Source organism: Hemitrygon akajei, chromosome 29 (assembly GCF_048418815.1).
Source record: "Hemitrygon akajei chromosome 29, sHemAka1.3, whole genome shotgun sequence".
NCBI classification, from domain to species: Eukaryota; Metazoa; Chordata; class Chondrichthyes; order Myliobatiformes; family Dasyatidae; genus Hemitrygon; species Hemitrygon akajei.
In genome coordinates this window covers 50,460,994-50,488,972 of record NC_133152.1, presented here as the reverse complement: position 1 = coordinate 50,488,972, position 27,979 = coordinate 50,460,994, and the positions used below count along the sequence as shown (strand labels likewise).

General features: G+C 36.6%; 1 protein-coding gene across 2 annotated transcripts in view; it reads right to left on the bottom strand.

Annotated features, from left to right (window-relative positions):
- Positions 1-13,970: 13,970 nt before the first annotated feature.
- gabrd (gamma-aminobutyric acid type A receptor subunit delta) overlaps positions 13,971-27,979 on the bottom strand; it is a 161,943-nt gene continuing 147,934 nt past the window's right edge. Inside the window, exons 7-9 of one of the 2 annotated variants that reach the window (XM_073032459.1) lie at positions 25,351-25,506; positions 20,058-20,269; positions 13,971-17,352 (exon numbers count right to left, since the gene is read on the bottom strand). In XM_073032459.1, the coding sequence (XP_072888560.1) occupies positions 17,053-17,352; positions 20,058-20,269; positions 25,351-25,506 (668 nt within the window). In that variant the 3' untranslated portion in view covers positions 13,971-17,052. The remainder of the gene's footprint in view (positions 17,353-20,057; positions 20,270-25,350; positions 25,507-27,979) is intronic. The other variant, XM_073032460.1, reaches the window with a different exon arrangement.

Below are 27,979 nucleotides of genomic sequence, written 5' to 3'. Positions count from 1 at the left end.
AGAGACTGAAGTTTTGTATTATGTTCATTGTGACCCTATGAAGGTCAAGCGGGGAGTGTGTTGCCTTTATGGCATTTGTTTAGTTTATAATATTTTCGCTTTAGTAATTTGTTTGTTAGCATTTTCTAGTTAAAGTTAAGATTGTTTAAAGTAAATTTGTTGTCTGTGATATATCGCGGCATGTGATGACGTCACACCGGGTTTTGCCGCGTCTTGTGGGAAAATACTGGTTTGGAGAAATGGGAAGGAGGGGGCTCACATGTGCAGGATCAGCGCAAGAAAAGTTTCTTTCTACGCACTAGAAACATCAGTGAAGCAACGTCGTAAGTTCATGAGATAATCGATGTGTTGAATTAAAAATGTTAATGCTGATTCTGTTAAAAGTAATGACGGTTGATAAGGTTTATGTTTTCGTTAGTTAAAGAGTTGCGGATAGTTTGTGTTGAAGTGTATTTAAAGCAGTCAATGGCGTAGGTAGATTCTGACTGTATGTTGCACTTTAATGTAATGTAGTTTTGTAGTTTTACTTTTGCAAGTATTTATGATGTAAATGTGATATCAAGAAGGGAACAAATACTGTATACATTTTGTATTGTTTTATCAACAGTTTTCACCATACGTTAATGTGGAAGAGTGAACAGTAAACGGTTAATCTTACTGCGATCCTGTCTTCATTGACTATGGTTTACCTCGGTGTTTAGTTCAGCGTTCTCTTACACCTGAGCGAGAACACTACAATTAGATACACTGATTACGGAGGAAGAAATACAGAAAGCAATTTCTTTAATGAACTCCGGTAACACCCCTGGTACGGATGGATTTACAGTAGAATTTTAAAAATATTTTTCTGATTTACTCTCTCCTTGGTTAAGTAGAACTTTTAAAGATGCTTTATTGATAGGTAAACTACCACAATCCTTTTATGAAGCATCCATTTCCTTAATTCTTAAAAAAGATAAAGACCCTACTGCATGTGCTTCATACAGACCAATATCTTTGTTGAATGTAGATTTTAAAATTCTTTCTAAAATAATGGCAATTAGATGGGAAAACATATTGCCCAAAATTTTTTCAGAAGATCAGACAGGATTTATAAAAAATCATTACTCATACTTTAATGTTAGGAGATTATTGAATATTATGTGTACTTCCTCACCTAAAATCCCAGAATGTATTATTTCATTGGATGCTGAGAAGGCATTTGACAGAATTGAATGGAAATATTTGTTTAATACACTTGAGAAATTTAATTTTAGTCCAAAGTTTATATCCTGGATTAAGCTGATATATCATACACTTTTGGCCTCTGTAGATCTCCCTTTTTTAGGCTTTTTGTGGTACTAGGCAGGGCTGTCCTTTAAGTCCTTTATTATTTGACATTGCTTTAGAACCCTTGGCAATTGCTTTTCGAGATTCACCAAATATATTTGGCATTATTTGGGGCAATGAAAGACATAAGGTATCATTATATGCAGATGACTTGTTATTATAAATATCTAATCCAGAGAAATCCCTTCCTTCAGTAATATCATTACTTGCTCAATTTAGTAGCTTTTCTGATTATAAATTAAATTTTGATAAGAGTGAGTTATTCCCATTAAATACGCAAACTTTAATTTACAGAAGTTTTCCATTTAGATTGGCTACAGATTACTTTATGTATTTAGGGGTTAAAATTACTAAAAAACATCAGGACCTATTTAAGGCTGTTACGTACCCCGTAACTGGGTTAACAGACCAGCAGAAATGGAAGGATACGTTGGAGTCTGGTGGTACTGTAACTAAAGGTGTTTATTAGTAAACTAAGCAATATAATATCAAAAATGCAAATATACATATAAAACAGGTTAGCAATAATAAAAACAGAAGTGTAAGAATAATAATCAACAGTAAAAACAAGCTCTATCAAAGTCTAGGGGTAAATGAATTGTCATAAGAGAATATAGAGTTCAGTTGGTGCTGAGGTAGTTGTTGTTGCAATGTTGGAGAGAGAGAGAGAGAGAGCGAGATATAAGCAGCTGCAGCAGGCAAACCTTCTGTTGTCTTCTTATTCCGTTGTACCGTTGTGGTCATCTGGTTATGACCCCTCAGTTCTCGGCTAGACCGTTCTTCCGTGGTGGACTCGTCACTCTGGCATGAGTGGATACGCACACAAGCCCCCAGCGGCCCTGCCGACACACTGTGAGCTTTGTGACCGATCTCCTGATTTGGTCCTCTAAGCCCCCACCGTCCTGTGGGTGCACAACACTCTTTTAGTGTCCACTGGTGTGTCTGAGGGTGTCTCCCCAGACCTGTCTTTTATCCCCACTGATGGGGTATCAGCCATCCATCAACTCAATATGTCCATGTCCATCAAACTAGGCCACTCCTGCTGTCTCCTCAGGAATGTTAACGAGCAAAGAAGCGTCCTTGTAGCGAAAGGTAAATAATCAGTGAAGAGCCATAATACATAAATCAGTTGTCTCTCTCTCTTATCTGTAGCAGTTGCCTCTACCTCTGTTCTTCATCTCTCTCTCTCTCATTAGCAGCATAGTTCCCAAGGGGGGGTTAACTCTGGACCCCATTTCCATCAGGTCTGTTCAGCACTCATAACAAGTCTAATTTCTTACCTTTAATTGATCATATTAAACAATTATTAACTAAATAGTCTCCAATGTCCTTATCAATAGTTGGCCAAATCAATGCTGTTAAGATGATAGTTTTACCTAAGTTTCTTTACTTCTTTCAGGTAGTACCAATTTTTATTCCTTTCATTTTTCAATCTTTTTATTGATTTTCAAATAAAGAATATACAAATCAGAGGAGGAGTTTAGCAAACAGATAATATAAAAGACATATAAACAGCAATAATAAAAACAAAGTATATAATGTAAAAATCAAATAGGTAAAATATTACGCTGTTATATATACAAAGGTAAAAAAAAACTACAACTTCTCATAGCAATCATAAAAAAAGATTGGAAATTTTATTTGATAAAGGAAAAAACCCACTAACTAAACTGCAACAAAAAAAAGGAGAAAGAAAAAAGAAAGAAAAAGAAAAATTGGGCAGTCCAATTGAGGATAAAATTTAAAAAAAAGAGAGAGAAAAAAACATCCTTCCAGTCATCTCCGAACCTTCACGGATAAGGATTTTCCCCAAAGAGAATAAAGAGAGAGAGAGAGGAAAAAAAACCCAATTAATTAATTAAATCATGTGAAAGTATTGAATAAAGGGTCGCCAGACTTGTTCAAAATTAAAGGATGTATCAAATGTCTGGCTTCTAATTTTCTCCAAGCTTAGGCATAACATAATGGAGGAGAGCCAATAAAAAACAGTAGGTGGGTTAGATTCTTTCCAGTGTAGCAAAATAGCTCTCCTAGCCAGTAAAGTTGAAAAAGCTATCACATGTTGAGCGGAAGCAGACAGTTTGCTTGCTTCCTCTGGAATAATCCCAAAAATTGCTGTAAGTGAATTAGGTTGAACATCCACATTTATAACTTTAGATAATATTCCAAACACATCCCTCCAAAAATTGTTTAAACTTACACATGACCAAAACATATGAGTTAGAGTAGCCACTTCTGTGTTACATCTGTCACAAATAGGGCTTATATTAGGAAAAATATGTGCCAATTTATCTTTGGACATATGGGCCCTGTGTACTGTCTTAAACAGAATTAAGATATGGCATGTGCAGATAGATGAATTATTGACTAAATAATAAATTTTACTCCATTGATTGTCTGAAAGTGAATGTCTGAAATTTTAAAGACCTATATAGGTATAATTTCTCCCCTTTAGTTGAATATACTCAACAGGCACTTTCTAAATGGTCACCTATGTCGATGTCATTGATAGGTCGAATAAATGCTATAAAAATGGTTATTCTACTGAAATTTTTATATATATTTCAAGCAGTTCCCTCTTTTATTCCAAAAACATTTTTTGATAAAATAGATTCTCTGATTTTGTCTTATATTTGGAATAATAAAAGCTCTAGAGTGAATAAACTTATTGTAAAAACCAAAAAAAGATGGAGGACTGGCTTTACCAAACTTTAGATTTTATTATTGGGCAATTAATATTCGTTATATTACTTTTTGGATGTATGACGTAGATGACCAAGATAGCCCTTCATGGTTACAGTTGGAGGAAAATTCAGTAATGGGGTTTTCGTTAGCTTCTTTATTAGGAGCTCCCCTTCAGTTTTCGCTCTCCAGAATAGGTAGACAAGCTCTTAACCCTATTGTTAAACATACTTTAAAAATTTGGTTTCAGTTTCATAGATTTTTTGAATGAAATGATTTTCTACTTTCTAGTAATATTTATTCTAATTTCTTTTTTAAACCATCAACTTTGGATAAGGCTTTTTTAACATGGAAAATTAAGGGAATAAAAACTTTTTTAGATTTGTTTTTGCAAGACTGTTTAATGTCCGTTTTACAGTTAATGGATAAATACGATATCTCTAATACACATTTTTTCAGATATTTACAGGTTAGGAATTTTTTACGTGATTTTTTTTACCGAATTACCCCTCGGCCTGCTCTTTAAATTTGGCTTATGCTATTTTTCAGTTTAAACCTTTTCAAAAACGATTAATAGCTATCATTTATCAACAGTTAATGAATGCTCGCATGTCGCCTAATGATAGGGTTCAACCAATTTTTATTCCTAAATCCTTTTTTTGATATTATTGATTCCAAAATTTCTTCATATATATGGCAGAGTAAAAACCCAAGGTTGAGTAAGAAGTATTTACAGAAACCCAAAAAGGATGGTGGTTTGGCGATGCCGAACTTTAGATTTTACTATTGGGCAATTAATATCCGAAATTTAACCTTTTGGACCCAAGAGTTAGATAAAACCCAAAGTCCAAAGTGGTTGGATCTTGAACGTGTCTATTTTAGGGGCTTCGCTCCCCTTTGGATTTACTAAATTGAATAAACAAATTACCAACCCAATAATTAAATATACAATATGAATATGTTCTAATTTCGTAAATATTTTGATTTGAAAAAATTTGCCCTTTCTAGCCCTATTTTATTTAATTTTCTTTTCAACCGTCCAGAATTGATCAAGCCTTTCTCCTTCGGAAAATGAAAGGAATAAACTGTTTCCGTGATTTATTTACGGATAACTGTTTTATGTCTTTTGAACAGTCATCTAATAAATACAATTTGCCTAGATCGCACTTATTTGGATATCTACAGATTAGAAATTTTTTGAATGTTATTTTGCCTACCTTTCCGATGTCATATCAAGCTGAAATTACGGGAAAAAAATTAAGTTTAAATCCCTTACAAAAGAGTGTAATAGCAACTATTTATGATTTGATCATGAAAATCCCTTCAGGCATATCTGAGAAAATAAAGAATGAATGGGACCAAGAACTTAAAATAAGTATATCCATAGAAGAGTGGGAAAAGATTCTTAAATTAGTTAATACTAATGTGTGCTAGACTTACTTTAATACAATTTAAAGTGGTTCATACAACATATATGTCAAAAGACAAGCTAGTCTGTTTTTATTCCCATATAAACCCTATGTGTGACAGATGTAACTCTGAGGTTGCTTCTTTAACCCATATGTTTTGGTCTTGCCCTCTTCTGAAAAAATATTGGAAAGACATCTTTGATATTGTTTCAGCAGTTTTACATATTGATTTACAACTATGTCCTATTACTGCAATTTTTGGATGACCAATGATTGATTCTAGTTATTTATCATCTTCAGCGTTCCATTTGTTACACTGATGGCCAGAAGATCCATTTAATTTAAATGGAAAGATTTTGAACCCCCTACTACACTTCAATGGTTTTCTCAAACTATAGCTTGTTTAAACCTAGAAAAAATTAGGAGTGGCACGGTTAATTCCTTGATTAAGTTTGAGGAAACTTGGGAGTCTTTTATTCAATATTTCCATACATTGGACTTCAGTTGATTTTTAAAAATCTTTTTTGAATCCCTTTTCCTAATAAACCTGGTGGCATAGTGCGAAGACAATAATCTATCTCTCAATATTAGCAAGACAAAGGAATTGGTTGTAGACTTCAGAAGGAGTAGTGGACCTCACGACCACATTTACATCGGTTGTGTGCAGGTGGAACAGATCAAAAGCTTTAAGTTCCTCGGGGTTTCTCGTTTTTTTTTGCACTACCTTACTTTCCCTTTTCTATTTTCTATTTATGATTTATAATTTAAAATTTTATTATATTTACTATTGATTTGAACTCCAGGGAGCGTGAAGCGCAGAATCAAATATCGCTGTGATGATTGTACGCTCTAGCATCAATAGTTTGGTGACAATAAAGTAATAAAGTAAAGTAATACTTAACCATTTATGGAAGGAGGAACAGAGTCAAGGACAGAATATATATAATTAACAAATTATGGCAACCCAGTTTCTTTTGTGTTTAGTTTAGGGGATTTTTGTTCGTTTGTTTTTGTTTTTTTTTACTCCTGAACATATCTTTTGAACTTTTTCCTGTTTCAATTTTCAAGAGATCGGGTGGACATGTCTGGATATGATATTTGGAACTTATGTTTGTATATGTTATAGCTATTATTGTAATCTTGTTCTCTTGGTATTGTTATTATTGATATGTTCATTTAACTGAGTATAATGCAATAAAAAGATTTGAAAAGAAAGAAAGGAATAGTCAGCATGACTTGCCAAAGGCAGCTCATGCCTTATGAGCCTGGTTGAATTTTTTGAGGATGTGACTAAACACATCAATGAAGATAAAGCAGTAGATGTAGTGTAAGGCGCTTTCAGCAAGGCACTTGATAAGGTCCCCATGCAAGGCTTACTGAGAAAGTAAGGAGGCATGGGATCCCAGGGGACCTTGCTTTGTGGATCCAGAAATAGCTTGCCCACAGAAGGCAAAGAGTGGTTGTAGATGGGTCATATTCTGCATGGAGGTTGGTGACCAATGGTGTGCCTTAGGGATCTGTTCTGGGACCCTTTTTGTCATTTTTATGAATGATTTAGATGAGGAAGTGGAGGGATGGATTAGTAAATTTGCTGATAACACAAAGGTTGGGGGTGTTGTGGATAGTGTGGAGGGCTGTCAAAGGTTACAGCAGGATTTTGATAGGATGCAAAACTGGGCTGAGAAGTGGCAGATGAAGTTCAACCCAGATAAGTGGAAGATGGTTCATTTTGGTAGGTCAAATATGATGGCAGAATATAGTATTAATGGTAAGACTCTTGGCAGTGTGGATTTTGGGGTCCGAGTCCATAGGACACTCAAAGCTGCTGTGCAGGGGGGACGTCACGTGATGACGTAGGATCGAGATGTGGAAATCCAGCTCTCCCGTAAAAAACTAATAAATTAATGTTTAAGTGAAGAAAAGTTAGTAAATATTTTCTAAAAACTATGTCTAAACTACTCAGGATTTTCCTTAGATATGCCTCCTAAACAGACAAAGAAGACAACTTCCACTTTGAAGACAGTACAAGCTGGGCCGACCACCATGAAGAAGCCTCGGACTCAAGTGCATCTTACCTCTGGCGATACAGAACAGGAATCGGCGGCAACAACAACAGTCTCCAAGAAGGAACAACAGGAACTGCGTGCGCGCGCAGGAAAGGGCATGCGCAAACATGAACAATTTGAACTACAAATCCCAGCTAAGATTGGAAGTGGAAGTGAAAATGAACCGGAGGTAGATTTGGATTCTCTGGAACATACAGATGAAGATGAGGAGGTAAAAGAAGAACAACAGGAAGAGGTTGGAAGTGGAAGATATTCTGGAGACATAAGAGAAGCTTTGGCGCAAATAATGCATTAATTAAAATAATTAAAACATTAAAAATAATAAAAGAAGATATTAAAAATATGAAGACTATGTTTGATAAAATGGTGAAAAAACAGGAGAAAATGGACAAGAAAGTTAAAAAGCTGGAAGAAATAATGGGAGACACTATTGATAGAGTGAATAAAATGGAAGATAATATTCTTGCCTGGATATCAGGAAGAAAACGACTGTTGGAAAAAATAGACGTGCTTGAAAATTTTAGTAGACGAAATAATATTAAAATTGTTGGTCTTAAAGAAGGGATAGAGGGAGAGGATCCAATAAAAAAATTTCAAAAATGGATCCCGGAAAATTTGGAAATGGAAGAGGGAACCCAGTTGATTGAAATCGAAAGGGTCCACAGAGCCTTAAGACCAAAACCTCAACCGGATCAAAACCCACAACCAATCTTGATAAAATGCTTAAGATATCAAGATAAAGAAAAAATCCTGAAGGTGGCTTCCCAATGTGCCAGAAAGAGAAATGAGCCATTGATGATAGAAGGGAAAGGAGTTCTTTTCTATCCTGATGTAAGTTATGACCTTTTGAAGAGAAAGAAGGAACTTGACTCAGCGAAAAAAGTTTTATGGGAAAAGGGTTATAAATTTATATTGCGCCACCCGGCAACACTGATAATTTTTTTGGATGACGGAAAAAGAAGATTTTTTACTGATCATTGGGATGCAGAGGAGTTTGCACAAGAACTCCCAAATATTCGCTAGACACAGTAAAGATTTAAAAGTGAAACAGATTAAAGATGAAGATGGGGACACTGAAGTGAATTGATGGACATTAAGGACAGAAGAATATTTAAATATACTTTTAATTATATGATACAGGGGGAGAAAGGTAAAAATTTGAGAAATATTAATCGAGAGTAGTGATATTATTTTTTCTTCTCTTATATATACTTTTTTCATGTTACAGGGGAGCTGGGGGAATTTCGGATTGATCGCTATGGGATTCACGTGTGTAATCATGGTGTTTGCCATGACCCGCACAATGGAGGGGGGTAATGTTGTGTTTTTTTTCATTCACAACATTAGCGGGGGGGGGGTTGTTTTTTTTTCTTTATAACCTATTTTTCTTTTATCTTTCTTTGCCTGGATGATCGGAGGGGAGACACATAGCAACATGGAGAATTTTAAAATAATTCCCCACGGTACTATGAGAGTTGAAATATTATGTATTATTATAGACTGGAGTAACCCCATTAAAAATAATGACTAATTTACTGAATTTTTAAAGTTTTAATGTTAATGGGCTTAATGGACCGGTGAAAAGAAAAAGAATTTTAACATACATTAAGAAAATGAAAATAGATATAGCTTTTATACAAAAACACATTTAACAGAGATAGAACATCAGAAATTAAAGAGAAATTGGGTCAGGAATGTTACAGCAGCTTCATTTAATTCAAAAGCGAGGGGAGTTGCAATGTTGGTCAACAAAACTTTACCAATTAAAATACAAAATGTATTAATTGATTCTGCGGGAAGATATGTAATTATACATTGTCAAATCTTTTCAGAACTATGGACTTATGAATATTTATGCACAAAATGAAAACGATGTAAAATTTATATGAGGCTTTTTTGAATTTGGCTGACGCACACGATAAAATATTAATAGGTGGAGACTTTAATTTTTGTCTAGACCCAGTTTTAGATAGGTCAACAAAGGTTGTTACAAAACCAAAAGTAGCAAAATTAACTTTATCATTGATGAAAGATTTAAATTTGATTGATATATGGAGAAGAATTAACCCAAGAGAAAGAGATTATTCATTTTATTCAAATAGATATAAAACTTATTCAAGGATAGATTTTTTCCTACTATCAGCAAATATTCAAGACAGAATGAAAAATATGGAATATAAGGCAGGAATATTGTCAGATCATTCCCCCTTGATAATGACAATGATAATGATGGATAAGGAGGAATCGATTTACTGATGGAGATTTAATTTAATATTATTAAAACGTCAAGATTTTTGTGATTTAATGAAAAAACAGATTCAGTTTTTTTTAGATACAAACATTCAGTTGATGATAAATTTATATTATGGGAAGCGATGAAGGCATATTCGAGAGGCCAGATAATGTTATATTTCTAAAATTAAGAAGGAATATATGGTAGAAATAGATCAATTGGAAAAAGAGATTACAAAATTAGAAAAAGAATCTCAAAGATATATGACAGAAGAAAAACAAAGACAACTTGTTAATAAGAAGCTACAATATAATACACTTCAGACATACCGAACAGAAAAAGCAATTATGAGAACTAAACAGAGATATTATGAACTAGGTGAAAGATCACACAAGATTCTTGCTTGGCAGTTAAAAACAGACCAGGCTTCCAAAACGATAAATGCAATTAGAATGTGTAAATAAAATTACTTATAAACCTTTAGAAATCAATGAAACTTTAAAAAAAAAATTATTCTGAACTGTATCAATCAGAATCACAAAATGATATTGTTGAGATAGAAAGGTTTTTATCACAAATAACTCTCCCAAAATTGAATTCGGAAGAACAGAAGGGATTAGATGTGCCTTTTACATTAAAAGAGGTCAAAGAAGCTCTAGGATCACTTCAGAGTAATAAATCTCCAGGAGAAGATGGTTTTCCGCCTGAATTTTACAAAAAGTTTAAAGATTTGTTAATTCCTCCTTTTATGGAGCTAATACACCAAGCGGAAAGAATGCATAAACTTCCAGAATCTTTCTCGATAGCTATTTTAATAGTATTGCCAAAAAAAGACAGAGATCTTTTAAAGCCAACATCATATAGACCTATTTCTTTGTTGAACACGGACTATAAAATAATAGCAAAGATTTTATCTAATAGATTATCTAAATACTTACCAAAATTAATACACATGGACTAAACAGGATTTATTAAAAATAGACAATCGGCAGATAATGTAACTCGGTTACTTAGCATAATTCATTTGGCACAGAAGAGGGAAGAAATGAGTGTGGCAGTTGCTTTGGATGCAGAAAAAGCATTTGATAGATTGGAATGGGATTTTTTATTTAAGGTATTGGAAAGATATGGATTAGGAGTATCTTTTATAAAATGGATTAAAACCTTAAATACTAACCCCAAAGCTAAAGTGGCCAAATTTCAACATCATTTCAGTTAACAGGGTCAACTAGACAAGGTTGTCCATTATCACCTGCTTTATTTGAACCATTAGCTGAATTAATTAGAACTGACTCAGATATTATGGGTTTCAGAATTAATCAGGAGGAATATAAGATTATTTGCTGATGATGTTCTGATTTATCTAACTAACCCATTGCATTCATTGCATAAATTATCTTCTAGATTGGAAGAATATGGGAAAATATCAGGGTACAAAATAAATTGGGATAAAAGTGAAATTCTACCCCTTACTAAAGGAGATTATAGTCAATGTCGATTAATAACTCAATTTAGATGGCCGATAAATGGTATAAAGTATTTAAATTATTTGTTATTATTGAAAAAAATTCAAGAGGATCTTGATAAATGGATGATGTTACCAGTAACATTAATGGGTAGAGTCAATGCTGTAAAAATGAATATATTCCCTCGATTACAATATTTATTCCAAACACTACCAATGCAATTACCGCAGAAATTTTTTCAAGCGTTAAATAAATGTGTGAGGAAATTCCTTTGGAAAGGTAAGATGTCAAGAATATCGTTGGAAAAATTGACATGGAAATTTTACCTAGGAGGGTTACAATTACCAAATTTTAAGAATTATTACAAAGCAAATCAACTTAGATTTATTGCATCTTCTTTTGATGAAGATAAACCGGCATGGATTAGAATAGAATTAGACAAAATAGGAGAAAATATACCAGAAGATTTGATATATAAATGGGCATCTAAATGGATATGGGAAAAGAAAGAACTAAAACATTTGATTGATTTATGGAATAAGATAAATGTTGATGATGAGAAAAAGAAATCTTTATTAGCAAAGAGACCTCTAATTCAAAATAAACTTATCCCTTTTACAATGGATAATCAACTTTTATATAACTGGTTTGACAAAGGGATTAGATATATAGGAGACTGTTTTGAAGGAGGTGTATTAATGTCATTTGACCAATTAAAGAATAAATATAAAATATCAAATAACACTCTTTTCTGTTATTTCCAATTAAGGGCTTATTTAAGAGATAAACTGGGTCAAACAATATTATTGCCGAAACCTAATGAAATAGAAAATTTAATTCATAAAGGAAAAACTAAAAAAAATATTTCTGGTATGTGTAATTTGATTCAAAAACAGGCAATTAAACAAGGAATTCATAAGTCAAGACAAAAATGGGAAACTGATTTGAATATTAAAATTGATGAAACAAGTTGGTCAAGATTATGTCTTGACAGTATGACAAATACAATAAATGTTCAACTAAGATTAGTACAATATAACTTTTTACATCAAATATATATTACACCACAAAAAATAAATAGATTAAACTCAAATTTATCTGATCAATGTTTTCGATGTAATCAAGAAATTGGTACTTTTTTACACTCTTCTTGGTCTTGTTTTAAAATTCAACCTTTTTGGACAAATTTAAGAGTTTTACTGGAACAAATTATTGGAATACAACTTCCACATAATCCAACATTATTTTTACTAGGCAATATTAAAAGGATAAAATCAAAATCCAGATTGAATAAATATCAGAAAGAATTCATAAAAATTGCATTGGCAGTAGCCAAAAAGGCTATTGCAGTTACTTGGAAATCGGATTCATACTTAAGTATAGATCGTTGGAAGAATGAAATTTTTAGCTGCATTCCACTTGAAAAAATTACTTATAATTTAAGAGATAAATATGAAATATTTCTGAAAATTTGGTGCCCTTATTTACAAAAAATAGAATTAAATATATAGGTGCTCCGAAGATAAAATTATTGGTTATCTGGGGAGAGAAATAAATATACATATTAAAGCTATTATGAACTCCATGGAGCATGTGGGGATCTTCCGATATCCAGGCATTCTTTCTTTCTTTCTTTTTTCTTCTCTTTTTTTTCTATAGGGATAGGTTAGGGGGGAGGGGGGAAGGGTTGATAATTTTTTTTTCTTTATGTAACCTATTTGAAAATTCAATTAAATTTTTTTTTAAAAAAGCTGCTGTTCAGGTTGACAGTGGTTAAGAAGACATACAGTGCATTGGCCTTAATCAACCATGGGATTGAGTTTAAGAGCTGAGAGGTAATGTTACAGCTATATAGCACCCTGGCCAGACCCCACTTGGAGTGCTGTGCTCAGTTCTGGTCACCTCACTGCAGGAAGGATGTGGAAGCCATAGAAAGGGTGCAGAGGAGCTTTTCAAGGATGTTGCCTCGATTGGGGAGCATGCCTTATGAGAATAAATTGCGTGAACTTGGTCTTTTCTCCTTGGAGGATGGAGGATGAGAGGTGACCTGATAGAGGTGTACAAGATGATGAGAGGAATTGATGGCAAGCATGAGAGGGCACAGTTTTAAGGTGCTTGGAAATAGGTACAGAGGAGATGTCAGGGGTCAGAGTGATGAGTTCATGGAATGCTGCCCGACCTACTGAGTTCCTCCAGCTTGTTGTATGTGTTACTTTGACCCCAGTATCTGCAGTGTACTTTGTGTTTAATTTCCATCCTAGCTACTTTGCATTGGTTTCCTATATCTTTCTTGTTCTTAAAGCTTTCAATGGTCTGGGACCAGAGTACATCATAGAATCCTTTCATTTTGTACTACTGCTTGATCTCTCAGGTTTTCCTCTGCTAGCCCTAATGCTTAAACCACCTCCCTCAAAAGATAAAATGAGGAAATCTGCAGATGCTGGAAATACAAGCAACACACACAAAATGCTGGTGGAATGCAGCAGGCCAGGCAGCATCTATAGGGACAAAGGGTCCTGACGAAGGGTCTTGGCCCAAAACATTGACCGTGCTTCTCCCTATAGATGCTGCCTGGCCTGCTGCATTCCACCAGCATTTTGTGTGTGTTCCCTCAAAAGATAATTGGCAGGTAAACTTTTTGAACTACACTCCTAAACTGGGGAATTCTAAACCTAAAACAATAAGAGATGCAGACTCAGTTGATACTTTTAGTTCAAATTTAATTGTATAATTCAAGTTTAATTTTTCATTCAATCATAAATGAATACCCATGAATACAGCGCAATAAAACAGCATTACTCCAGAGCCAAGGTACAAAACATAGTTTCGATGGTCACACACAGCACAGCACATACAAGATAGCAGTAAAATACAGTCACACACAAAAAAATTATATTCCAAGTTCCTGAGTCCATGAATGTTTCAGCAGTCTGCAGTTGGACACAATGCAGTTTCTCTTCCTCTGAATGAACACTGAAGGCCAGCAGCACCATCATGGACATTGTGCCGAACTGCCTCTAGCACCGACTCCAACACCTCTCTCTTGGACGGCTGTAAACAGGTGACACCGCGGCTTGAGGTCTAGTTCTCACTATGACTGAAGCCATGCTGCTCCTCTACCATTGGTCCTGCTAGTAAACTAGTGAACTGGTCTTGCAGCATTTCATCTTACCAATGTGTAACAGGGTCTTGTAATCACAAGAAAAAAGACTAAGACAATCACTCTCTGTTAGACTGCACACTGCCTTTGTGCACTGACTCCAATACCTCTCTGTAGCAGGCAGCAACACAGTACGCACTAAGTCCAATTCCTTCAATTTCTCTGAAAATGAGCAACTCGATGATGGGATGGATCGGCAATGCTTTAAGTTCTTAATGTTCAGTAGGGTCTTAAGATCATGAAAAAAAGTTTAAAAAGACCATAACACCTTTGTGAGCTCTGTTTAAGCCACTTAAACGTCAGCTCAAATTCTATTTATTTAACCTTGCTTTTAACTAAAATGTTTTTGTTTTTTATTTTCATGTTTATTTTTATCCTTTGATTTTATTTTCATATTTGCACTTTATCCCATTGTAAAGCACTTTGAACTACATTTTCTTTATGAAAAGTTCTCTATAAATAAGTTGCTATTATTTTTAGTTTTTTTCTCAGCTCAAGCTGGTAAAACCTGAGGGACAGGCATAGCCAAGCACAATGATTTTTCAATTGCTAAGAACTTCCAGGCTATTCTAGTGTTGTTTAGTATTGTGGCTTTCTGAAGATTTAAATAAATATTTGCTGTGCGGGCCTAATTGCTTAATGCTATCGTGTAGTGACTTTGGGATGATACCAGTTGTAGCTATGACTATTGGGACAATGTATATCCTGTTCATGTTCCAAAGTCTTTCAATTTCCTCTTTCAATTCAGCATATTTCTGGTGTTTTTCACTTATTGATTTCTGTATGTTTTTTGTGTTTGGAATGGCTATATCTATTAAGTAAGTTGCTCTTGCTTGTTTATCCTGTAGTATTATATCTGGACAGTTATTATGGATTGTCCTATCTATAATAATGGATCAGTCATAACATAATTTGTAGGACTCTGACTCTAAAACTAGACCAGGCTTGTATTTATAGTAAGCTATCGTGTCCTTTATGAGTTTGTATTTTAAAGCAAGATTTTGGTGAATAATGTTTGCCATTTGATTGTGCCTGTGCAAGTACTCTGTTTGAGTTAAGCTGCCGCAGGATCCTTTAATGTGTTGGATTGTTTCTGGTTTCTCTTGGCATTTTCTGCATTTATTGTCTTGAATTTGTTGGTCTTTTATTGTACATTTTTGGTCACTTTTTGTGTCACCCACCTGTTCTTGTATTTTCAAGAGGAACCCTTCTGTTTTGGGGCAGAGGTCTCGAACTCCAAGTCAGGTATTCAACACTTACTTGTCAACATCTAGTCTGTTCAGATCTTGGGATGTTTTCTATGGAGGTTCATGCTCTTCCAGTGGTTAACTTTTTCTTCTCAAGTGATAATTTCTTGATTTTTCTGGGTTGTGCTTTCATTTACGTTTAGTGGTATGTACTTCTTATCAGAATTGCATATGCTCACATGGAGAGTCGAATCCTGTTTTCGTTGATGAAAATATATCCATAGAAGTTTTATCCGACTGGTGTGTAAATTTTTAATGTCTGTTATTCCTCATCCTCCTCCTTTCTTGGAAGTGTTAATCTAAGTGCATTTGAGTGTACATAGTGTTTTCTAAAAATTGTTATTTCAGTTCTTATTTGTCTTTGTAAATTTTCCAGATCAGTTTCAGATCAAGATATTATGCCAAAAGAATATGTTAATATAGATATAGCAAAAGTGTTTGTTGCATTTATTATATTTCACTCTTGAGCTCTGTTTGGTAGATATTCTTAAGCCTTGAAGTAAATTATGAAAATGTTTTCCATTTATCTCACTATGTTCTTATTTCTTTGCTTGTTTATACCCTAAATACTTAAATGTTTCACATCATTCATCGGTTGCATTATATCATGCTGCTTTGTTTTATATTCTACGAGCTCGATTGCACCTTTCTTTACATTTAATGTTCTGCTCTTATTTAGTCCAAAGGTCGTGCTTATACCTTTTGAAAATATTTGGACTATTTGAATTAATTGCTTTAGTTTTATTGATGAGTGTATAATTTAAAATCATCTACGTATATAAGATGTGTCAAGGTATAATTCATTTGGTTGTTTCTGACCTGATACCCTATTTTCATCCAATTCAGTAAATTAGACAGTGATTTTAAAGCTAGTGGGCTGAGAGAGTCACTCTAGAAACTGGAGCACTGTCTCTTTGGAGGTTTTGCATTACCTGTTCACTTTTCCTGTCCGATATTAACATAACTCCCATTTCTTCATTGTAAAAGGCTCTACAACAGGTAATCAAAACTGTCCTGCACATCACCAGCATCAGCCTGCCCACCATCAAAGTCATACATACAGAAACATGCTGGAAAAGGGCCAGTAACATCATGAAAGATTGCGCCGACATTGTCCATGGACTGTTTGTCCCACTCCCATCAAGGACTTCCACGCCAGCACTTGCATATTCAAATTAATTTCCCCAAGCAATAAGGCTGATCAACACCTCCACCCACTAAATCACCCTTCCACACCCCATCACTACTTTATTATTTCATGTCAGAGTCTCTTTATGTATAGACATTTCTGTGCCCAGCGTTACTTTATGGTCATACAATCAATCTATGTATATAAGCTATCTTATGTATTTATATTTATTGCATTTTTATTATTATCGTTCTTTATCTTATTGTGTTTTTTTGTGCTGCATTGGATCTGGAGTAACAAATATTTCATTCTCCTTTGCAATCTTGGATTTTTACATAGTGTACGCCACCCAGTAAATGACATTTACGGCAGCAAAGGCGGCTGGGAAGACAGCCCTTGCGTAAATGTCAATTGTGTCAGAATCAATAGGTCTGAATATGGACTTCAGCGTCAGCTTCTTGTGAAGAGCTGTGTTCTGCCTATCTGCCCGTGCTTTCCCATTCTCGAATTCATCTCTGTGGAGTAGTCTGTTGGCTCTGTGCAGTCTGTTGGACATGAGCAGCTCCTGATTCACCCCAGCAGCCGACAAGGAGAACAAGACAATTGCGTGCTTTCCGGCTCTCTTAATTTCCTGCAAAAAGAAGGATTACATATCAAGGATCAGAATTAGAATCAGGTTTATTATGATTTGCATATGTCATGGAATTTGTTATTTTGTATCTAGATGTGTGTGTGTGTGTGTGTGTGTGTGTGTGTGTGTGTGTGTGTGTGTGTGTGTGTGTGTGTGTGTGTGTGTGTGTGTGTGTGTGTGTGTGTGTGTGTGTGAATTTATGTGTGACTTAGCTTCTAAGCCCAGCGGAACTACTGCTTCTGACAGGAGAATGGGCAAAGGTGGATTACTGTCTCCTTAAAACCAGTTGCTCTGGGCAGATGGGGCTCACTGATAATCAAGGATCAATATGGTAAGGGTCAATGGGAGTGGGCAATTAAATGGTTCAGCATGGACTAGATGGGCTGAAGGGATGTTTCTGTGCTGTACTTCTCTATGACTGTATTATTCTAAGTGATCAAAGGCAATCAACTTTATTTGTCATATACATTTACATGGATTAGAATTTGCTGGGTATGATGGTTAGGGCATGACATGCACCAAAAAGTAACTTTCAACAATTATAAATAATAATTATAAAAATATGTTACAAGTTAAAGTACAGATAGGGAATAAAATGTGCATAAATACCTGCATGCATTTACAATGTAAACAGCATTATAAGAAGTGATTTAAAGTATTTACAGTGCAGTGCATTGCCAGGGATAATGGATAGAGGGGATTAGGAGGGGCTGACTAGAATGGTTGATCTGATTAACTGCCTGGGGGACAGAACTTTTAAGATGGTGTGATGTTCTTGTTTCAATATCCCTGTAGTGCTTTCCAGAATGAAGATTTTGGAAAAGGTAATTTTCGGGGGGAGGGGTGTGGAAGTGTCCACAAGGCATTTCTCTTGCGCATTTCATGCCCAGGACACCTTACAGTCAAAGAAATACTGGTGTGGGGAAACCCAGCATGGAGATACGGCAGAGCAAGGCTCCACAAACAACATCATGATTTCACATCTACTGTTGGAGAATAAACATCATCCCTAGGACAATGTTCTCCTCACTCACTTTAACACCTATTTAGTGCAATGCCCTGAACTTCCCTGGAGAGCAGACACAAATTGCTTCTACAATCTCAGCCAAGGGAGCATCTTGGACACCGTGGTGCTCCCCATGCATTGCATGGTAGCATCAGTACCAGATTTATGTTGAAGAGTCTGCAGCAGGGCCTGAACATGGGCCAGGGTTGAGAGAATGAGTTAAAGCTGGCAAGTATACAGATGGGGGTAGAACTGCCACAAAGACAAACACCAGAAGATACCAGTGACTATATCAACCATCTGTAATCACTGTTCTGCAGCCACTCATACAGTTGGCTATTTTTTTTTTAGAGATACAGCACAGAATAGGCCCTACCAGCCCTTCAAGCTATGGTGCCAGCAACCTCCAATTTAATCCTCGCCTAATCATGGGACAATTTACAATGACCAATTAACGTACTAACCAGTATGTCTTTGGACTGTGGGAGAAAAGCGGAGCACCTGGAGGAAATCCATATATTCACAGGGAGGACAAAGAAGCTGCTTATAGAGGACATTGGAATTGAACTCTGACACCCCAAGCTGTAATAGCATCATGCTAACCGCTACACTACAGTGGCGCCCATCAGCTGGTGCATCTGGACCATACTACTGGAACAGGTTTCAGGGTAGTTCATTGGACAGGAAGAACATTAACCGTATGCCTACCTGTTGGTGGTGCCTGTTGTTTTATAGGCAGAGAGCAGATAGGTGAGCAAGACACAAAATACTGGAGGAACTCAGCAGATCAGTCAGCATCTACGGAGGGGAATAAACAGTTGATATTTTGGGCTGAGACCCTTCTGAAGAAGAAGAAGGAATCTAATAGGAGAGGAGGGTGCATTTCTTGTATTCCTTCCTCTGCCCAGTTACCTTATTCTGTCCATTATCATCCTTTGGTTAATCCTCCTTCCCTTATAGTCAAAACTCTCCTCTCCTTTCAGATTCCTTTTACTTCAGCCCTTTACTTTCTCACACATGATCTTCCAGTTTCTTACCTCATCCTTCTCCAACCCATTCACTCACCTGCTCTCACCATTCACCTTCCAGATTGTATTGCTTTCCCTTCCACCCACCTTCTTATTCTGGTTTTTACCCCCTTTATTTGCTGCCCTGATGCAGAGTCTCATCCCGAAATGTCGACTGTTTATTTCCCTCCATAGATGCAGCCTGACCTGCTGAGTTCCTCCAGCATTTTGTGTCTGTGTAAATCTAGATTTCCAGCATTTGTAGAATCTCTTGTGTTTATGGTGAAGAAGGCAGTTTTGCACAACATGTTCAGGTAAAGAGTTTGATTTTGTATTGTAACACATGCCATGGCAGCACTGTGGTTAGCATGATGCTTTTACCACTTGGGGCATTGGAGTTCAATCCCAGCATTTTCTGTAAGGAGTTTGTATGTACCTTCCCATGTATGCATGTGTTTCCTCTGGGTGCTCCAGTTCCTTGTCACGATCCAAAGATATACCCGTTAGTAGGTTAATTGGTCATTGTAAATTGTCCTGTGATTAGGCTCGGGTTGAATCGGTGGATGCTTGGCAGTGCAGCTTGGTGGACCAGAAGGGCCTGTTCCATGCCATATATCTAAATAAGTAAATAAACATTCACACCCACATTTCAACCTAAAAATTGTTCAGTTCTCTATTACAGCAATACCTACCTGCCCACCTGGTTTACTCTTCTTAATTTTGGCGCGTTGCTTTCTCATGTAGTCTGCATTGAAATGAGCAAACGCAAACTCAACCAGAGCAGCAAAGACGAAGACATAGCAGATCCAGAAGTATACATCTAGTGCTTTAATGGCAGACGCCCTAGGCAGGGACTTCCTCGCACTGATCATTAGGGTTGTCATGGTCAGCACCGTGGTGATACCTGTACAGGGACAGAAGCTCACATCAGTTGTTTGCAGGTCTTTGTTTATGTATAGCTTTTTAAAAATAAATTCTACTCTTGTTCTTTATTTTTCATGTAAATACCAGCAAGAAAATGAATCTCAAAGCACTGGTGCGATCACTTGAGCCGAGTATGATTTTCTCCAAAGAAGTTGTCTATTGGTGGGTCCTTGGGTGCCTGTAGAGGCTGATCCACATAATCCAGGATGTTAAGTTGGATTCTCATAATGAAGAATGTCTGTCGATGACTTTGTTTAATGTAGGGAGGCTGATGCACGGGCAGCCACCATACAGTCCTTGACAGATCGGGGTCAGGGTCCAGAGGCATGGAATGTAAGAAGACTGAGGACTCTTCATTGCTGCAGCCTTTCTCCACCTTTTCTGCCATTGTGATGTGCTGTCATCTTCTACCAGCTCCACTGTGGAGGTCTTGCTTGGAACGCTGTTTGTCTGGAACCTGTTCTGACATTTTTGACCTAGGAAAGTCTCTGGCTATCTGCTCAATCTGCGTCTCTTATCATTTTGTACACCTCTATTGTCACCTCTCATCCTCCTTCGCTCTAAAGAGATTACTTTCTTTTTAAATATTTTTATTAATTACTTGCATAGACAAATTATGATATTATGGAAACAGAAACAAGGTTGAAATGCCCCATATCTATATATAGTAAGTTAACCATAATATTGAAAAGGTATATTCTAATCTAAAGCAAAATCAAAATCCCATAACAAAAAAAAGGAAAAAGGGGAAAAAACAGCTGTTTGGTTAAAAGAAAAGAAAAAAAATCTTGGACAGATAGTCGTAAATTCAACCATATAGTAGCCATCATCATTGCTGAACAAGTCAAAGATTGTGAAAGTAGTTCCAAAAAGGTCCCCATAATGTGAAAAAATCCTGTCTAGGTATAGAAATAGAACACCTTATATTCTCTAGATTTAAACATGACATAACATCAATCAACCAATGGGCATGAGTACGCGGAGCAGCATCTTTCCATTTAAGCAACAAAACTCTTCTGGCTAAAAGAGAAGTATAAGCAAAAATATGCAGATCATTCGGCTTAAGAGTAAAATCATTTCCTCCAACAATGCCAAACGAGGCAGTCAGAGGGTTGGGTTTAAAGTTTACTTTAAAAAGCTCCGAGAAAGTTTGAAATACTTCTTTCCAAAATTTATCAAGCCATGGGCAGGACCAAAACATATGAATTAGAGAGGCCTCTTCGACATTACACCAATTACGGTATGGAGAAAAATCTGAGTAAAAACGAGAGAGCTTATCTTTAGTCATATAGGCTCTATGAACCACTTTAAACTGTAAAAGAGAGTGATGTGCACGTAATGAAGAAGTGTGAACAAGTTTAAAAATTTCATTCCAAGTATCCTCATCAATTGAAATCTGTAGGTCATGTTCACAGAGATTTTTAATTTTGTCTATGGAATGTTTCTCATTGCCAACAACATACTATAAATATTAGAAATAGATCCATTATGAAAAAGGTTTCAGAGTAAAAATTGTATCAATTAAATTCTTATCTGGACATTTAGGAAATGTATGAAGTTGAGAACGCAAGAAGTCTCTAATTTGTAAATATCTAAAAAAAGTGATCTTTACGAAGATTATATTTAATAGATAGTTGATCAAATGAGGAAAGACTATCTCCAACAAACAGATCCTGAAAACATTTAATACCTAGTCTATTCCACTATTTAAAAACTACATCAGTCAAAAAGGTTTAAAAAATAATTAGAAAAAATGGGACGAGAGAATGAAAAACTAAAAATCTCAAAGAATTTTCTAAATTGTAACCAAATCCTCAAAGAATGTTTAACTACATAATTATCAGTTAAATTACTTAAGGATAGAGGAAATGAAGAACCAAGAAGAGAAATAATAGAAATTTATTAACAGAATTAACTTCTGAAGAAACCCAAACTGGACAGTCATCACAATTAATATTATATAAACAAAATGTAAGGTAGTGTATGTTGACTGCCCAGTAGTAAAACCTAAAATTGGGTAGGGTTAATCCCCCATTTTTTTTTTAGTTTTCTGAAGATGAACTTTGTTTAATCGGGGGGGGGGGTTATTCTTCCATAAATAAGAAGATATAATCGAGTCTAAAGAGTCAAAAAAGGATTTAGGAATAAAAACAGGTTGGGCTTGAAATAAAAATTTAGGCAAAATATTCATTTTAATAGAATTGATACGTCCAATCAGCGATAAAGAAAGGGGAGACCAGTTTGATAGTACTTTCTTAACATCTTCCAAAAGAGTGATAAAGTTTTCTTTAAAAAGAAATTTATAATTCCTAGTAATTGTTATACCCAAATAAGTAAATTGATTTCTTACAATTTTAAAAGGAAGGTCAGAGTTGACTGATACCAAATTATTCAAAGGAAAAAGTTCACTCTTATGAAGATTAAGTTTATATCCTGAGAACTGACTAAATTCAGAAAGTAATTACTGAGGGTAGAGAGGACTCCATATTAGAGATGTAGAGCAAAAGGTCATCAGCATAAAGCAACAACTAAAGAGATTGCTTAACTTATCCTCATGAACGCTATTCAATCCAAAGATCAAGAGCTAAGGTGAGTGGAAGGACAGATGATTGGGAAGTTTTTAAGGAACAACAGAACTTAACTAAAAAGACAATACGGGGAGAAAAAATGAGGTACGAATGCAAGCTAGCCAGGAATATAAAGGAAGATAGCAAAAGCTTTTTTAGGTATGTGAAGAGAAAGAAGATAGTTAAGAACAATGTTGGGCCCTTGAAGAATGAATTGGGTGAAATTGTTATGGGAAACAGAGAAATGGCAGAAGAATTTAATGAGTACTTTAGATCTGTTTTCACTAAGAAAGACACAAGCAATCTCCCAGATGTATGGATGGGCCAAGGACATAGGGTAACAGAGGAAATGAAACAGATTGACATTAGGAAGGAAACGGTGATGAGAAGACTGATGGGACTGAAGGCTGACAAATTCCCAGGTCCAGATGGTCTGCACCCTAGGGTACTAAAGGAGGTGGCCCTGGAAATTGCAGATGCATTGGTAATCATTTTCCAATGTTCCTTAGATTCAGGATCAGTTCCTGAGGATTGGAGAATGGCTAATGTTATCCCACTTTTTAAGAAAGGAGGGAGGGAGAAAACAGAGAACTATCGACCTGTCAGCCTGACATCGGTGGTGGGGAAGATGCTAGAGTCCATTATTAAAGATGAAATAGTGGCATATCTAGATAGCAGTGATAGGATCGGGCCGAGGCAGCATAGATTTACCAAGGGTAAATCATGCTTGACTAATCTGTTGGTGTTTTTCGAGGATGCAACCAGGAAGTTAGACGGGGGAGATCCAGTGGATGTAGTGTACCTCGATTTTCAGAAGGCATTTGATAAGGTCCCACATAGGAGATTGGTGGGTAAAATCAAAGCTCAGGGCATCGGGGGGAAGACATTGGCATGGATAGAAAACTGGTTGGCAGATAGAAAGCAAAGGGTAGCGGTGAATGGGTGTTTCTCGGAATGGCAGGTGGTGACTAGTGGGGTGCCACAGGGCTCGGTATTGGGACCACAGCTGTTTACAATTTACGTCAACGATTTGGATAAAGGCATTGAAAATAACATCAGCAAATTTGCTGATGACACTAAGCTGGGTGGCAGTGTGACATGTGATGAGGATGTTAGGAAAATTCAGGGTGACTTGGATAGGCTGGATGAGTGGGCAGATACTTGGCAGATGACGTTTAATGTGAATAAGTGTGAAGTTATCCACTTTGGGAATAAGAACAGGAAGGCAGATTATTATCTGAATGGTGTAGAGTTAGGTAAGGGAGAAATACAAAGAGATCTAGGAGTCCTTGTTCATCAGTCACTGAAGGTGAATGAGGAAGTGCAGCAGGCAGTGAAGAAGGCTAATGGAATGTTGGCCTTTATTACAAAGGGAATTGAGTACAAGAGCAAGGAAATCCTCTTGCATTTGTACAGAGCCCTGGTGAGACCACACCTGGAGTATTGTGTACAGTTTTGGTCTCCAGGGTTAAGGAAGGACATCCTGGCTGTAAAGGAAGTGCAGCGTAGATTCACGAGGTTAATTCCTGGGATGTCCGGACTGTCTTACGCAGAGAGGTTAGAGAGACTGGGCTTGTACACGCTGGAATTAAGGAGATTGAGAGGGGATCTGATTGAAACATATAAGATTATTAAGGGATTGGACAAGATAGAGGCAGGAAATATGTTCCAGATGCTGGGACAGTCCAGTACCAGAGGGCATGGTTTGAGAATAAGGGGTAGGTCATTTAGGACAGAGTTAAGGAAAAACTTCTTCTCCCAGAGAGTTGTGGGGGTGTGGAATGCACTGCCTCGGAAGGTAGTGGAGGCCAATTCTCTGGATGCTTTCAAGAAGGAGCTAGATAGGTATCTTATGGATAGGGGAATCAAGGGATATGGGGACCAAGGCAGGAACCGGGTATTGATAGTAGTTGATCAGCCATGATCTCAAAATGGCGGTGCACACTCGAAGGGCCGAATGGTCTACGTCTGCACCTATTGTCTATTGTCTAATTTATCCTGGTTTGTCCTGCCAAAATATGACACCACTACTTGCTTGCATTAAATTCCATCTGCCATTTTTCAGCCCTTTTTTTTTTTCAGTTGGTTCAGATCCTGCTGCAAGTGTTGATATTCTTCCTCACTGTCCACTATGGCCCCAATCTTGGTGTCATTATACAAAAGGTCCAAATGAATATAAGAGAAAACTGGAACTCCTCTTGTTCCCACTTCTTACAGTTTTATGGTTTAAATGCAACATGATATATATTTGTGATTGTATGTATTTTTCTGCAATAATAACTATATGTTCTGTGTTTTGTTGCTACTGTGCTTTGCACCTTGGCTCAGGAGAAATGCTGTTTCATTTGGCTGTATTTATGTGCATGGTTGAATGACAATTAAACTTAAGCCTGAAAATCTGAACACAAAGATAGAAAAAAGAAGACAATAAAAAAACTGAAGCTGATAAAGTAACTTGGCTTTGGAAGCCCACTGTGAATTATGAGAACATCACCTAATGACACTCTGGCAGGCACAGCTGACTGACTGATCCAGAATGATACCCAGGACATTGCCACCAATAGGATTGAAGGCATGTATGACTGAATGATGTAGACACCTCTGTTCCTCCTCAAACAGAAACGAAGACTTAGCCGTGGAAATTGACCTGCTGGAGAAACAATGGAGAAGCTCAGGGTTTGAATTACTGCCATTGCTGCATCATTGCATTGTATAGACCCTGAAATGCAGAGGACAGAAATGCTCTATAGCGGATAATCAAAACTGCCTAATGCATCACTAGCACCAACCTACTCACCATCAAAAATATACATACAGAAAGGTGCCAGAAAAGGGCCAGTAACATCAAGAAAGATCCCACCCACCTTGCTCATGGACTGTTTGTCCCAGTCCCATCAGGGAGGAGGCTATGTAGCATCCAAGCTAGGACCACCAGACTCAAAAACAGTTACTTTCCCCAAGCAGTAAGGCTGATGAACACTTCCACCCACTAACCCCCCACCCCCTCCACACCACGTTATCATTTCCTGTCTGCAACCTTATGTACAGATACACTTGTGCCTAGTGTCACTTTATGAACATGCAATCAATTTAAGTACATAAGCTATATATTTATATTGTGTTTTCTATTAATATTGTGTTCTTTATTTTAATATGTTTCTGTGTGCTGCATTGGATCTGGAGTAACAATTATTTCATTCTGCTTTACACAAGTATACTGGAAATGATATAAAACAATCTTGATTTGGGTGTGAGGTTGGTCACCACATGCTCCATAGGTGTCTATGGAACCTTTCCCTTCCCCAACTTATTTTCCACTGTAATTCCATGAACATGGGTCTACCATGAGCATGGTGGCCAAGAGACTTTCCAGGTGGAGAGAGACAGGAAGTGAACAGCAGCTATGGAAAGCAACAGACAAGATTAAACCCAATCCTGCCCTTGTCTGCAAGTGTAACTATCCCTTTCACCAGTGACTAGAATGAAGGATATGGGGGCTAAATCCCTCTGAAGCACACAGACAACAATTATGCAATTTCTATCCCCAGTGCAGATAAAACAAACATCAAAGACGTCTTCATAAGGCGATGCCTCAAAAAGGAAGTCGTCATTAGGAACCCAGGATCCAGCGCATACCTTCTCATTGCTACCATCAGGGAGGAGGTACAGGAGTCTGAAGACACACACACATTATATAAAGTATATTGTTTCAAGAACAGATTCTTCCTTACTGTTATCAGATTTCTGAATGGACAATGACCTATGAACCTAAACTCACTACATTGGTCTCTTTTTGCACTCCATATTTATTTTTTATATATTTCTTCTTGTAACTTGCAAAATACTTTATATATTTCACTATACATTTTCTTTTATATATTGCCATTTATTTAATATATATATTTTATATATTGCCACAAAACAACAAATTTCATAGCATATGTCAGTGATAATAAACAAGGTTCTGATTCTGAAAATGGAAGCCTTCCATGAGATAAGTTAATAATCAGAATGTTTTGAGAAAGATTAATAGATCAGCATGCTTTACTTAAATATTAAACCATGGAATATTAAATATTCCTCTGCTCTGACCAATACTTATCCTTTAAACAACAGAGGAGGTTTGCTAAGGCTACTAGGGAGAGTTTAAACTAGAATTGTTGGGGGGTAGGAACCGAACTGAAGAGACTGGGGAAGAGGAGGTTGGCTCACAAATAGAGAAAGCTTGTAGACAGTGTGAGAGGGAGAATAGGCAGGTGATAGAGAAGGGATGCGCTCAGACCGAAGGTTTGAGATGTGTCTATTTTAACACAAGGAGTGTTGTGAACAAAGCGGATGAGCTTAGAGCATGGATCAGTACTTAGAGATACGATGTGGTGGCCATTACAGAGACTTGGATGGCTTGGGGACAGGAATGGTTACTTCAAGTGCTGGGCTTTAGATGTTTCAGAAAGGACAGGGAGGGAGGCAAAAGAGGTGGGGGTGTGGCACTGTTGATCAGAGATAGTGTCACGGCTGCAGAAAAGGTAAACGCCATGGAGGGATTGTCTACGGAGTCTCTGTGGGTGGAGGTTAGGAACAGGAAGGGGTCAATACCTTTCCTGGGTGTTTTTTACAGGCTGCCCAATAGTAATAGGGATATCGAGGAGCAGATAGGGAAACAGATCCTGGAAAGGTGTAATAACAACAGAGTTGTCGTGATGGGAGATTATAATTTTCCAAATATCAGTTGACATCTCCCTAGAGCAAGGGGTTTAGATGAGGTGGAGTTTGTTAGGTATGTTCAGGAAGGTTTCTTGACACAATATATAGATAAGCCTACAAGAGGAGAGGCTGTACTTGATTTTGTATTGGGAAATGAACCTGGTCAGGTGTCAGATCTCTCAGTGGGAGAGCATTTTGGAGATAGTGATCATAATTCTGTTTCCTTTACAATAGCATTGGAGAGAGATAGGAATAGACAAGTTAGAAAAGCATTTAATTGGAGTAAGGGGAATTATGAGGCTATCAGAAAGGAAATTGGAGGCTTAAGTTGGAAACAGATGTTCTCAGGGAAAAGTACGGAAGAAAGGTGGCAAATATTCAGGGGATATTTGTGTGGAGTTCTGTATAGGTACGTTCCA